Consider the following 13,731-nt stretch of genomic DNA (forward strand, 5'->3'; position numbering starts at 1 on the left):
TCTGCCCCTACAGGATCTGGCATCACCCCCCTCCACCTCCCGCGTGCTCCACTAATTCACGCACTCTAAAAACTCTGCACAGCCGTTTACTGTTTATGCTATTTGCACTATTTGCACACTACCTCACTTTTTAACTTTGTAACTTAATCTGCAGTCTGTTTATATTGTTAATATTTTAATTTATCCACATACTACCTGATAGTGAAATACTCACAAGTGCCTTGTCTGTCGATTGTCTGTCGTTCGTTATTTGTTGTCCAAATGTCTTTAGTTAAGTTATTTGTTTTATAGTATTGCTAGTTTTTATGAACTGCAGGTTTGCACTGGGGGTTGGGGGGGATTGCAATTTCATCTGTGCTGTATGTTTAACATGGAGCATATTTGACAAATAAAGAACCTTGAAGTTTTTTTGGATGAAGTGTGGATGGCGAGCGTCTGATCGTGCACGATGCAACTCAATATCTGACAGTCTGCTGTTGTTAGGACACAATGTCAGACTGTATGGAGGAAAAAAAGAGATCGTTGTGGGTGAACCACACACACACACACACACACTCACACACACACACACACGTGGGTAAAGGATGCAATGAGGCCCAGAGGTGATAAAAATATAGACTTCCTGTTTTCAGGCTGTAGATCTGAGTTCGTGTCAGACATGAACATTTGAGTCTGAGTGAAGATGGGGATGATGATGAAAATCTTAAGCTGCTTGTCGGTTTTTGTTTTGAGCTGCAACATCGCTGATGGTAAGAAGTTTAATAAAGAAGGAAATAAATGTAATATTTATATTGAAATTTTAATTGTGTTTTCTGTTTCAGCAATAATCCATAAAATAGTGGAGCAGAAGACTCAGATCATCCTGCCTTGTCCTCATCCTGACCATAAAGTGACGTGGAGCAGAGAGAAGGATGGAATCAAAACTGACTTAATGACAGCTGACGGTGACGAGGATACAAAACACATTTCAGACCCACATAAACGTTACTCTATAACAGCAGATAAGTCACTGTTCATTCAGAAAGTTTATACCTCCGACGCTGGAAGATACTTGTGTAACGATGAAGCAGCTGTGGATCTGACGGTGATCCCATCAGGTAACATTGAACTTCAATAAAAAGAGTTAGTATTTTAGTTTAACATGGACCGACACACTTCAGAGATTTAAAGGAACTTTCTCACCTTGATGAGTCTTTATTATGGGAGAGTTTAGAACAGTATCCTCTGACTTTATTCTGTGAGACACTTTCACCTCAGCTCACATTAAACCTGTTTGTTTCCTCTTCACAGGAGCCGTCCTTCACGAGGCCTCAGAGGGGACCAGCGTCACTCTGAAGTGTCCTGATGTTTCAAAAAATCAATCATGGTGGAAAAAAGATGTAGACATGCTACAAAGTCGGTTTGTTGTTTCCTCATTGGACGAGACGTTGATTATCTCCAACCTTCAGCCTGCTGACTCTGGACTTTATTACTGCAATGGAAAACATGCTGCGTACGTGAACGTGATCAGAGACGCTCCGTCTGACAGAGGTGAGAGGAACACATCATCAGGACACAAGTTAACAGAAGTTATTGAACAAAGTTAGATTCAGGTAATCTACCTGTTCACCTTGTTGTCTCAGATATTTAGAGATATGAGCAGATTCAGACCTCTCAGATTTATCCTTTTTGACTTCCCCACCCTCTCTATGAAGTAGTAAAGAAAACTTTATGATCCTCAGAGCAACAGTTTTTTTCTGTTTCCTGTGTAATAATTATTTCAACACTGAAGGTAGCGAGGCTGAAACCACCAAACCACCAACAACACAAACAGCGTCAACTGTTCCATTAACAACCCGGAAAAAAAAAGAAGAAACCCAAAAAAGACAATAGCGAGTTTACCCTCATTCTAACTTTGCTGACTTTCTACATGTCATCAACAAAGAACATTAATATTTATAAAGAGATTATTCAGACATGTTACTCAAAGTTAGCAGCATTTCAGAAAGCTCTTTTTCACATCACATTGAAGAATAATTAAATAAAAACACAGAATGAGACAGTTTGATGGTAAATGTCTTTTATGTTCGTGAGCAGACACAGGAACTCCAGAGACGCCACACTGAAGTCACGTTAGCTAAGTGGGGCGTTAGCTAAGTGGAGCATTAGCATGGAGCTCCTTGGTGTTCTTCTTGTTTTTAGCATTTGATTACTTCGGTGTACCGATCAAGGCAATACGATAATGATACCATCAAAACACACCCACACAGGTTTAGACGTATTCAGCAGTAGAAAAATATTCACAAATATTTTAGATTACGCTGTAATCGAACGAGTAGTTTGTAATGGCTAACACTTAAAGCTAGGTGTTGGAAGTTTGTTACAGGGACGACACTGAAGCTCTGTAATGTTTTCAATCACAATCATACCTTTATTCACATCACATGATTCTTGTATTAAAAAAAGTAACAATCTATTATATTCTTTGATATATTGGTCAAACTGTTCTGTCATATTTTGAATTAAGCGTTCTGTAGTCTTTAAATGTATTTATCACAATATGCAATGTTTTCTTTTTCCTCACAAATTAAAAGAAAAGACGACAACAACTTCAACGACAACTTTAAGCTTAATAAAAAAGAATTGGCGCTACATCCTCATCCTCATCCCGGTCCTTGTTGTCATCGCCATCATTATAGTCACCGTCTACTGCAAAAAAAGAAGAGTTAAAAAACCAGGTAAATGACTTCACCTGTTGACACGTCTTTAAATCAAGCAGAATATGAGAAATATATAAATATAATTACACAGGACAGAAGAAGAACAAGTTTGGGCACCAATCAAAAAAAAAAAATAAACGGGAAAAGAATCTGGATGAAATTCTGGTGGAGAAGACGGTACTGATGCTTGATGCTGTTTGCGAGATGCAAAAAGTATGCAACGTTCATTTGGTGATGCTTCCTAGTCTGCTCACTCATTGGCTGATGTTGGTAATCTTGACGGAGAGTGATTTGACACGTTCGTAGGTCATAAACAAGAAGGCAGAAAAATCCCACAATCACAAATCCACAAAATCCAATCAAGGTTCAAGGTTCTTTATTTGTCAAATATGCTCCATGTTAAACATACAGCACAGATGAAATTGCAATCCCCCCCCAGTGCAAACCTGCAGTGCATAAAAAGAGCACTAAAAAAACTAGCAATACTATACAACAAATAACTTAACTAAAGACATTTGGACAACAAATAACGAACGACAGACAATCGACAGACAAGGGCACTTGTGAGTATTTCACCATGGAGGTAGTATGTGGATAAATTAAAGTATTAAGAATATAAACAGACTGCAGATTAAGTTACAAAGTTAAAAAGTGAGGTAGTGTGCAAATAGTGCAAATAGCATAAACAATAAACGGCTGTGCAGAGTTTTTAGGGTGCGTGAATTAGTGAAGCATGCGGGGGGTGGAGGTGGAGGGGGGTGATGCCAGATCCTGTAGGGGCAGACTGTGGCAGGATGCAGAGGGGGAAAGGAGGCAGAGGGGGGAAAGGGGACGAGTGGGGAGGAGAGCAGGGAGGGAGTTGAGTCTCCTGACTGCCTGGTGGAATAAACTGTTCTTGAGCCTGCTCGTTCGAGCACGGAGACTCTGCAGTCTCCTCCCAGATGGCAGCAGGCTGAGGAGGCTGTGAGACGGGTGGTTGGGGTCACCTGCAATCCTGGTGGCTTTGCGGGTGAGACGTGTGTTGTAAATGTCCAGAAGGGGGGGAAGAGAGACACCAATGATCTTCTCAGGTGCTCTCACGATGTGCTGCAGAGTCTTACGGCAGGACACGGTGCAGGCGCCGTACCACACGGTGATGCAGCTGGGCAGGATGTTCTCAATGGTGCCTCTGTAGAACGTGTGCATGATGGAGGATGGGGCTCTTGCTCTCCTCAGTTTGCGGAGGAAGTAAAGGCGCTGATGAGCTTTTTTGGCCAGTGATGCAGAGTTGAGGCTCCAGGACAGGTCTTCGGAGATGTGCACACCCAGGAACTTGGTGCTGCTCACCCTCTCCACTGCAGCACCGTCGATGGTCAGAGGAGCATGCTGGGTGTGCGTTCTCCTGAAGTCCACAACAATCTCCTTCGTCTTCTCCACGTTCAGATGGAGATTATTGTCCTTGCACCACAAGGCCAGCCTGCTCACCTCACTCCTGTAGATTGTCTCATCGTTGTTGTTGATGAGACCCACCACAGTCGTGTCGTCTGCAAACTTAACGAAGAGGTTGGAGCTGGAAGATGGGGCGCAGTCATGGGTCAGCAGAGTGAAGAGGAGGGGGCTCAGCACACATCCTTGGGGGGCCCCCGTGTTCATCATGATGGTGCTGGAGGTGTTTCTGCCGACCCGAACTGCCTGTGGTCTCCCTGTCAGGAAGTCCAGCAGCCAGTTGCACATGGAGGTGCTTAGGCCCAGGTTGTCCAGTTAGTGGATGAGCTGCTGCGGGATGATGGTGTTGAATGCTGAGCTGAAGTCGATGAACAGCATTCTGACGTGGGCGTCCTTGGTCTCCAGGTGGGTGAGGGCTGAGTGGAGGGCAGTGGAGATGGCGTCGTCGGTCGATCGGTTAGGCCGATATGCAAACTGGTAGGGGTCCAGGGTGGAGGGGAGGGCAGACTTGATGTGCTGCATGACTAGCCGCTCGAAGCACTTCATGAGGATGGGGGTTAGTGCGACCGGGCGGTAGTCATTGTAGCAGGATGGAGACGGCTTCTTGGGGACCGGGATGATGGTGGTGGCTTTGAAGCATGTGGGGACAACAGCTTGGCTCAGTGACGTGTTGAAGAGGTAGGTGAGGACATCTGTGGGCTCCTCTGCACAGTCTCAGGACACGACCTGGGATGTTGTCAGGACCTGCCGCTTTCTGTGCATTTGTCCTCTTGAGGGATCGCTTCACGCTATCCCGGGAAAGCATCAGCACCTGGTCGCCAGGAGAAGGTGGCGTCTTCTGTGCTGGAGTGCTGTTGTCTGCCTCAAAACGAGCAAAGAAATTGTTGAGGTTGTTAAGCAGAGAGGTGGAGCTGTCACAGGTCTGCGGAGGGGGCTTGTAGTCCGTGATGGTCTGGACCACCCGCCACAGGTTCCTGGTGTCTCTGCTGTCAGTGAAACGGTCTGCGATCCTCCTGGAATATTGCCTCTTGGCCAATCTGATGCCCCGTGACAGGTTGGCCCTGGCAGTCCTTAGGCCCACCGCGTCCCCAGCTCTGAAGGCAGTGTTCCTGGCCTTCAGAAGCCTGTGGACTTCACCTGTCAGCCATGGCTTCTGATTGGCCCGAATGGTGAAGGTCTTGGTGACCGTGACATCGTCCATGCACTTTTCCATGTAGGACGTGACGGTCTCAGTGTACTCCTGGAGGTCGGTGATGTTGTTGTTGGTGGCTGCTTGTTCAAAAGTCAAAACCAGGAAAACAAACTCAAGGTAACCACGGCTGGAAAGCAGGAAACACGAGGTATGCTCGTAAATACGAGGGCTGGTGGAAACACAGGGTACATATACAGGTCAGATTGATTGGATATGATACACAGGTGTGTTGGAACAAAAGGCGGGAAACAGAACAATGGCAGGAAGTCAGGATAGAAATCATACACAAGCAGCAGATAGGAAAATAAAACAGAACATCACAGTTCCATCAGTCCTTTTAATCCATTGTATTCTTCAAGTCTGATTTAAAGTCTGACATCATGTCCACCTTTTTCTTAGCAGGTGAAGATGAAGTTCATGTTTATGATGAAATAAAGGATGGATCGTTTCCGCCAACATATGGTGAGTAAAGTATGTTGTATTTCATAGGGAAAGAAAACACTTCCTGTTTCTGAGATAATCATGAATGGTGTAAATATGTAAAAGTAGCAGTTATGGTCATCAAGTCAGTTCCACTCTCGCTTTGGTTTGAACATCTGCGGTGTAAAAAGAAGCTGTATAAGTTCCTGTCAGCTGGTTCTACGTAATAATGCTTGTTGGTTGTTTTTTTAAAGCCACATTAAACCAAACTGATCCCACGTATTCCATCATCTCCGAGCTTCCTCTGATGTCCAAGACAGCTGGTAAACACTTTGACACTAAGAATGTATTTTAAACCAAATGTTCCCGGCATGATACTGAATATTTTTTGTTGTTTTCTTGCAGACACAATTCAAACAAATGAGTCTCCTTACTCCTGCATCAGTGACGCGCCACCTGGTGGAGGTTTTACAGGTGACTGTTGGCTCCTTTAAATGTGGTCATTATATTTAGATTTCAGGATTTCAGAGACAAAATATCAGAATACTTATTAGGAAATCATTAAATTCTAAATTCCAATAAATTAACCTGCCAAAGAGACGAGACTTCTTTTCCATTTACAGATTTCACAAGGTCGAATGAAAGCTCTTTTACTGAAGAAAGCTGAAACATCCGAGAACGACAAAGACGACGAGACGTCTGCAGTTTGAGTGGAATATTCTTGAGTTGTGAAAAAACCCAACTGATTCTTCAAGAATTAGAACAAAAGTTTTAAACTTGTTTGTTAGTTAAAGTTTGTGCTAACTGAGTATTTAATCCTATTTGTTTGCCGACTTTGGTTGTAAAGTAATTTTTTATAAAAAAAACAATTAAAAAACACTTGTTTATGAAGTTTAACTGAGTGTGAATAACTTTAACCCCTCCATGGCTTCAGTCCGGTTTCATATATCTGTTCAGAAATGTCCTTGTGTTCGACTCGAGGAGGAATCATCCGTATATTTATCTACGGAGGTGGAAACACTTCTCTTGGCGTGTGACGTTTCTCCGAGCTGTGTTATAGAGCCAATATTTCCGTTAGCTAGAAGGTTCAATGTGACGTCTGAAGGTGTTTCCTGGATGATTTGTAAATAAAAACTTTTCTTTTTCACGTCCTATAAGTGTTCATGTTTTTCTTCCTGTACTTGACGTGGACATACAGTCACCTTGGTAACCACGCAACGCCATCACACTGTGACTCTTACGTGACTGGAGGAAGACTTCTGACCTCAGGTGAACTTTTCACTCTTTGGGTCTTTTTCAAACGGTCCACTACACCCTAGCCCTACCCACTACCCCTCCGTTTGCGCGTCCACGCGGAGGGCCCGCCATATTAAGTCCGTCTCAAACCACTTAGCGGGGAGTGTTCCATTTCATATAGGCTTCGCCCTTTAAGGCTATCGCTATTGGGTTTATCCCTCGCGCGCATGCGCAGCACTGAAAGAGTTGTAGTCCACGCCCACCCACGAGGTGGGCCCCCTCCCACAGTCAACCTGTCGGTATATAAACGGCTGGGACCGTGTGTTCTGTTCCCTCTTTTCTTCAGCGAGTAAGTATGCACAAGCACCTGTAAGAGAAACACAAATTAAGCATGTCTACCTCTTCCATCCGTGTGTGTCCAGAGTGTCAGACCGGGTACATCATGCCAGCTGATTCCCACCGTCTTTGTGAGGCCTGCCTTGGGTCGGAGCATGCCAGCCTGGCCTTAACTTCACGGGCAACGTGTAGCAGCTGCCTACGCCTTCCCCGTGATGACCTGCAGCGGAGAGCGGAAGCCTTCGCTGTTGCTACGGAGCCGGTGTGGCAGGTGAGGGAATACATAAGGGAACGGGCGATTGACATGCTGGACCATGGAGAGGAGTCTGCGGATTAGAGCACCGTACTCCATCCGTGGGTCAGTGTCAGGGTCTCCCATCCCTCCCCTCTCCCTGTCGGGAGGGCTGGAGGATGCACCTGACACCGTCGCCGCGTCAGATTGCCCAGGCTCCCCTGGGAGTCAGGCTGCGAGCGACTCTCAGCCCCCACCGGTGGTGGGGGGTCTGCTTCAGGAGCTGCCGGGAATCAATAGAACGGCTGCAGCCCGACGGGGCCTCACTGTGCCGGTGGCACGTGAGGTGGAGCCGATCGATGAGATGGCGGGGGATTTTCCGCTTCTCTGGCCGGTCCGGCGAGACCCGGTGTGGCCGCGGTTCCCAGCTCTGATCCCTTATCAGGAGGGGGCAGAGGCGGATCCGAGGCTCTTCAGGGCTCCGGTCTCCACCTACACTTCGATCACAAAGGTGGAGGGGTTCACGGACCGTGGGTTCCCTAACCTGCTAACCTGACGGCCTTTTTCGGGGTCTGGGCCGGGGGTTCGGGGCGGCGTCCTATCCCTCCATCGAGCCGGGATCTGTTAGCAGCGCGCCTGACGGACAGGTCGCACCAGTGTGCCTACCAGGCCTCTGATGTGGCTAATAATTTGTCCCTGTTGGCTCATTCCATGTCGAGACTGGCGGTCCAGTCCCACAATGAGCGTACAGCCAGCTCGTTTTTTTGCTAAAAAGAACCAGCTGGGCTGTATGAGCCAACTGCAACGTCGGCCGCGAGACACCGGCCATCTCCCCAGTCCTCTTTTCACCGGAGTGTTTCCTCACTCTGTGAGCTCTCAGGTGGGGGGCCATCATGAGCCCACGAGCGCTGGCTCGGCGCGTCGTGTGGACCTTTGTCTCCCGTCTCCATCCTCTGTGTGTGAGCCTCTGCTGGCTCCCCAACAGCCCTTTTTCGAGTCGGGCCCCCCTTGGGCTGCACGGGAGCTCGCTCCTCATGCAGTGGCGGTCGGGGCTCTGACGTGGCTGACGGACAGGAGGGCGGAGCCTCCTCTGCATGTACGCCCGCTCTCGGAGCATTACTCCGTGTGGCGGCACGTATGTTTCCTGGACAGCTGGCTGGACAGACTGCTTTAACGGGGTTACGCCCTGCAGTTTGCGTCTCCCCCTCCACGATTCAATGGGGTGGTGGAGACGATCATGTCATCCGGGGAGGGGCGCCTGGCTCTTCGGTCAGAGCTGCAGGAGCTCCTGACGAAGGGTGTCATCTCCAGAGTGAAGCAAGAGGAGGAGAGCCGGGGTTATTACTCCCGCTACTTCCTCGTGCGGAAGAAGACAGGCGGGATGAGGCCCATCCTCGACCTGTCTCTTTTCAACAAATCAATTGTGGTCAGACCATTTCATATGTTGACAATCGAACGGGTGCTGGAGTGTGTTCACCAGGCGACTGGTTCACGTCCATCGACCTAAAGGACGCCTACTTCCATGTCCCCATCCTCCCTCTCTGGACGACCTGTTGTTACTGGCTCGCTCCAGAGAGGAAGCAGCTCTCCAGATGAGGGCGCTCGTGTCTCATCTGTCGAGCTTGGGGTTCATAGTGAACTGGGTGAAAAGCTCCCCCATCCCATCCCGGTCCATAACGTACCTGGGGGTGATGTTGGACTCGGCCGACATGTCAGCGCGGCTCTCCCAGCAGAGGGTGGAGGCGCTGAGAGGATTATTAAGCCGAGTGAAGCCCCGCAGCACGGTGACAGCTCTCACTGTCATACTGGGCGAACACACACACACTCTCCGTGCTCTGTACATCCCTGGTGAACTGAACCGGGGAGCGGACATCATGTCAAAGGGGGGGGTCCTCTTCCGGGATCATGGACCCTTCATGTAGATCTGGTTTCCCAGTTATGGGAAAGGTTCAGCAGAGCGGAGGTAGATATGTTCGTGGCACGCGAAAATGCACGGTGCCCCCTTTGGTTTTCCCTGAGCGCAAAGGACGACCCTCCTCTTGGGGTGGACGCCTTTTCGCACCGGCTATGGCCGAGGACGCTCATTATGCGTTTCCCCCTGTCCCGTTGATTCTGAGCTTCCTGGACAGAGTGAGGAAGGAGAAGCTGTGCGCCATCCTGGTCGCCCCGCTGTGCGAGCATGCCGTGTGGTTCCCGTGTCTACACCAGATGACGTCAGGCGAGCCCTGGGAAATCCCTAGGAGAGGGGATGCCCTCTCGCAGGCAGTGGGCATGCTCATGAGCTACCTGATCATCGGCCAGCGTCTCTGGGCTTGGCCGCTGAACGGGCACATCTTGTAGGTATGGGGCTGGCTCAGGATGTGGTGCGCACTATTCAAGGCGCCCGGGCTGCCTCCACAACGGCATCTTACGCCGCAAAGTGGGCTGCGTTTCAACGCTGGTGCGAAGAGAGAGAACTCGCCACTACTGCGTGTCCTCTGCCTCAAGTGCTTCTTTCCTCCAGCTGTTAGTGGAACGAAATCTGGCATTTAGCACTATTAAAACATACACGGCTGCGGTTTCATCATGCCACGAAGGGTTGGGTGACCGCTCATTGTTTGGCCACCTGCTGGTGAAACGGTTTTTGAAAGGGGTACAGAGGCTTTGGCCGGTGGGGCGCAGCCTGGCCCCGCAATGGGACTTGGCGCTGGTTGTGGCTCCGTTTGAGCCCTTGGATCAGATTCACCTGCGTTTTCTGTCGGCTAAAACGTTTTGCTCTTAGCCGTGACGTCAGCAAAACGGGTCAGTGAGTTGTCAGCTCTCTCCGTGGCTCCGTCCTGCTTCAGGATCCGGGAGGACGGCAGTTCGGCTGTGTTACAGCCAAACCCAGCGTTCATGCCAAAAGTCATCACTAGTGGGTTCAAGTCGCGAGTGATCACGTTGGAGGGGTTTTTTCCTCCTCCCCACACATCTGGGGAGCAGGCGACCTCCCACCTGCTGTGCCCAGTGCGCGCTCTGGCATGCTTTGTTGCGCGCACGGCTGCCATACGCTGTCCCCAGCAGCTGTTTGTACACTACAGGGCACATTCTGTGGGACAGCCCCTGTCAACACAGCGGCTGTCACACTGGCTGTGTGACGCCATCACACAGGCTTATATCGCCTCAGGAGCTGAGCCTCCGGCGGGCATTCGGTGTTGTTCAGGGACTCCACCAGGGGAGTTGCTTCCTCGGCTGCACTGCACGGGGGCGTCACGGTGGACGACATCTGCACGGCAGCTTCGTGGTCCTCTCCGTGCTCCTTTGTGCGTTTTTATCTACGGGATGCTTCCCGTTTCTCAATGTCTCACTCAGTACTCAGCACCCTGTCTGCGTGAGAGTGGGATGTTCCATTTTTTCCCCTAGACTCATAGAATCTGGAGTTACAGTACGTAACTAACGTTTTTACAGCAGACATGAACATGTTTACAGCCTAAACCAACCAAATAGGTGTGATTAGCTCATGTCTCCATCCACACACACTGTACGGGGGGAATGTTTTCATGACTCAGCAGTTTTGATTGGAGGAAGGATCAGAGTCATTCACAATAAGGCGTGTAGCTGAGCTGATTGACAGGTGGGCGCCGTGTAACGGTTTGTCAGGAGGCTTAAAACCCGCCTCAGCTCTCAGCTTGTCGTTAGCTTGACTCAAAATTAGCCTGAGACAGCATTTCCAGCACGGAGACCGCCATCCATGGGACTCCAGCGCCCCCTGCAGGGACACACGGGGGACTCCAGCATCCCCTGCAGGGACACACGGGGGACTCCAGCACCCCCTGCAGGGACACACGGGGGACTCCAGCACCCCCTGCAGGCACACACGGGGGACTCCAGCACCCCCTGCAGGGACACACGGGGGACTCCAGCGCCCCCTGCAGGGACACATGGGGGACTCCAGCGCCCCCTGCAGGCACACACGGGGTACGACACTATTAATCTCTGAGGGAAATTCGGGTTGATATCTTGTCAATACAAAGCGTCACACTCCAGTTTACCCACCTTTAAAACAAAAGCACCAGATGGTTTAATGTTTAAAGGGACTAACTGAAGTTCACAGAGCAGAGAGGTTCATGTTTTCTCCTCTCTCTGGGAGCTCCTGAGCTCTCTTAGGTTCCTCGGGACTGTTGATGAGGATGGCCTGCCCAAACAACCCCCCCCCCTCCCATTTCAAGCCCAGCACAGTTTAGCAGATGGCTGTTCCGTCATGAGCCATAAAGTGTCTCGAGATAACATCTGTTATGAATTGACGCTGTACAAATAAAGATTGACTGATGTTTTTTTGGATGAAGTGTGGATGGCGAGCGTCTGATCGAAAAAAAGAGATAGTTGTGGGTGAACCACACACACACACACACACACACACACACACACACGTGGTAAAGGACTCAATGAGGCCCAGAGGTGATAAAAATATAGACTTCCTGTTTTCAGGCTGTAGATCTGAGTTCGTGTCAGACATGAACAGAACTGAGTGAAGATGAGGATGATGATGAAAATCTTCAGCTGCTTGTCGGTCTTTGTTTTGAGCTGTAACATCGCTGACGGTAAGAAGTTTGATAAAGAAGGAAATAAATGTAATATTTATATTTCTATTGAAATTTAAATTGTGTTTTCTGTTTCAGCAATAATCCATAAAATAGTGGAGCAGAAGACTCAGATCCATCTGCCTTGTCCTCATCCTGTGGATAAAGTGACGTGGAGCAGAGAGAAGGATGGAATCAAAACTGACTTATTGACAGTTGACGGTGACCAGGAGATAAAACTCATTTCAGACCCATATAAATATTACTCTATATTACCAGATAAGTCACTGATCATTCTGAAAGTTTATCACACCGACGCTGGAAGATACTTGTGTAACGATGAAGCAGCTGTGGATCTGACGGTGATCCCATCAGGTAACATCGAACTTCAATAAAAAGAGTTAGTATTTTAGTTTAACATGGACCGACACACTTCAGAGATTTAAAGGAACTTTCTCACCTTGATGAGTCTTTATTATGGGAGAGTTTAGAACAGTATCCTCTGACTTTATTCTGTGAGACACTTTCACCTCAGCTCACATTAAACCTGTTTGTTTCCTCTTCACAGGAGCCGTCCTTCACGAGGCCTCAGAGGGGACCAGCGTCACTCTGAAGTGTCCTGATGTTTCAGACATTCAAACAAGGTGGAGAAAAGATGGAGACATGCCACAAAGTCGGTTTGTTGTTTCCTCATTGGACGAGACGTTGATTATCTCCAACCTTCAGCCTGCTGACTCTGGACTTTATTACTGCGGTGGAAAACATGCTGCCTACGTGAACGTGATCAGAGACGCTCCGTCTGACAGAGGTGAGAGGAACACATCATCAGGACACAAGTTAACAGAAGTTATTGAACAAAGTTAGATTCAGGTAATCTACCTGTTCACCTTGTTGTCTCAGATATTTAGAGATATGAGCAGATTCAGACCTCTCATATTTATCCTTTTTGACTTCCCCACCCTTTCTTCCTATGAAGTAGAATAATGGTGGACAAAGTGGACGTGTTGACACATTCCTCCTGTGATGCTGTTAGATATGTTCAGATATGGTGCCTATGTGTGTGCTCCACATATTTAGACCTAAACACAAAGAAAGTTTCCACATCAAACTTTTAGTCAAACATGAAGAACAACTTTCAGGATTCGAGGACAGTGCTAAGCTAAGATATGCTAACCGGCTCCAGTGGCCCCTGATAACATAATGAATCATTGTTTTTTAAATAGATGTTTAATGAATTTATTAATTCCACACAGAAAAGACGACGACAACAGTAACGTCCTCGGCTGCACCGACCTCCCCCAATGAAGCCTCAGCTTCAGGTACAGACACTGAAACAGAAATTATACGTATTATTATTAAACTGTCCTTTTCATTCAGCCGGTCCAAGTCGTGACAAAACTTTATGATCCTCAGAGCAACAGTTCTTTTCTGTTTCCTGTGTTATAATTATTTTTAACACTGAAGGTCACGAGGCTGAAACCACCAAACCACCAACAACACAAACAACAGAGTCAACTGTTCCATTAACAACCCGGAAACAAGAGTCCAAGAATAGTGCGTTTACCCTGATTCTAACTTTGCTGACTTTCTACATTTAAAGATTCATTAGAAATGTTGATGAAGTTTTATTGAAGAATTCTTACATGACTTTAA

At 48.1% G+C, this 13,731-nt stretch overlaps 1 protein-coding gene and 1 long non-coding RNA gene across 2 annotated transcripts; both read left to right on the plus strand.

Annotated features, from left to right (window-relative positions):
- Positions 1 to 2,481: 2,481 nt before the first annotated feature.
- LOC306838925 lies at positions 2,482 to 6,883 on the plus strand. Its single transcript, XR_013781139.1, has 6 exons — positions 2,482 to 2,717; positions 5,716 to 5,778; positions 5,991 to 6,059; positions 6,142 to 6,210; positions 6,360 to 6,687; positions 6,721 to 6,883. It is a non-coding gene; the product is annotated as an uncharacterized lncRNA (long non-coding RNA).
- Positions 6,884 to 12,010: 5,127 nt separating this feature from the next.
- LOC306839908 (V-set and immunoglobulin domain-containing protein 10) lies at positions 12,011 to 13,676 on the plus strand (the record flags this gene model as incomplete). The annotated part of the gene is made up of 5 exons (XM_079368855.1): positions 12,011 to 12,099; positions 12,178 to 12,453; positions 12,647 to 12,886; positions 13,332 to 13,397; positions 13,543 to 13,676. Exons 1-5 carry the CDS (start codon positions 12,033 to 12,035, stop codon positions 13,674 to 13,676), a joined length of 783 nt encoding a protein of 260 aa, XP_079224981.1. The 5' UTR covers positions 12,011 to 12,032.
- Positions 13,677 to 13,731: the final 55 nt, after the last annotated feature.

This window comes from Symphodus melops (assembly GCF_947650265.1).
Source record: "Symphodus melops genome assembly, chromosome: 18".
NCBI classification, from domain to species: Eukaryota; Metazoa; Chordata; class Actinopteri; order Labriformes; family Labridae; genus Symphodus; species Symphodus melops.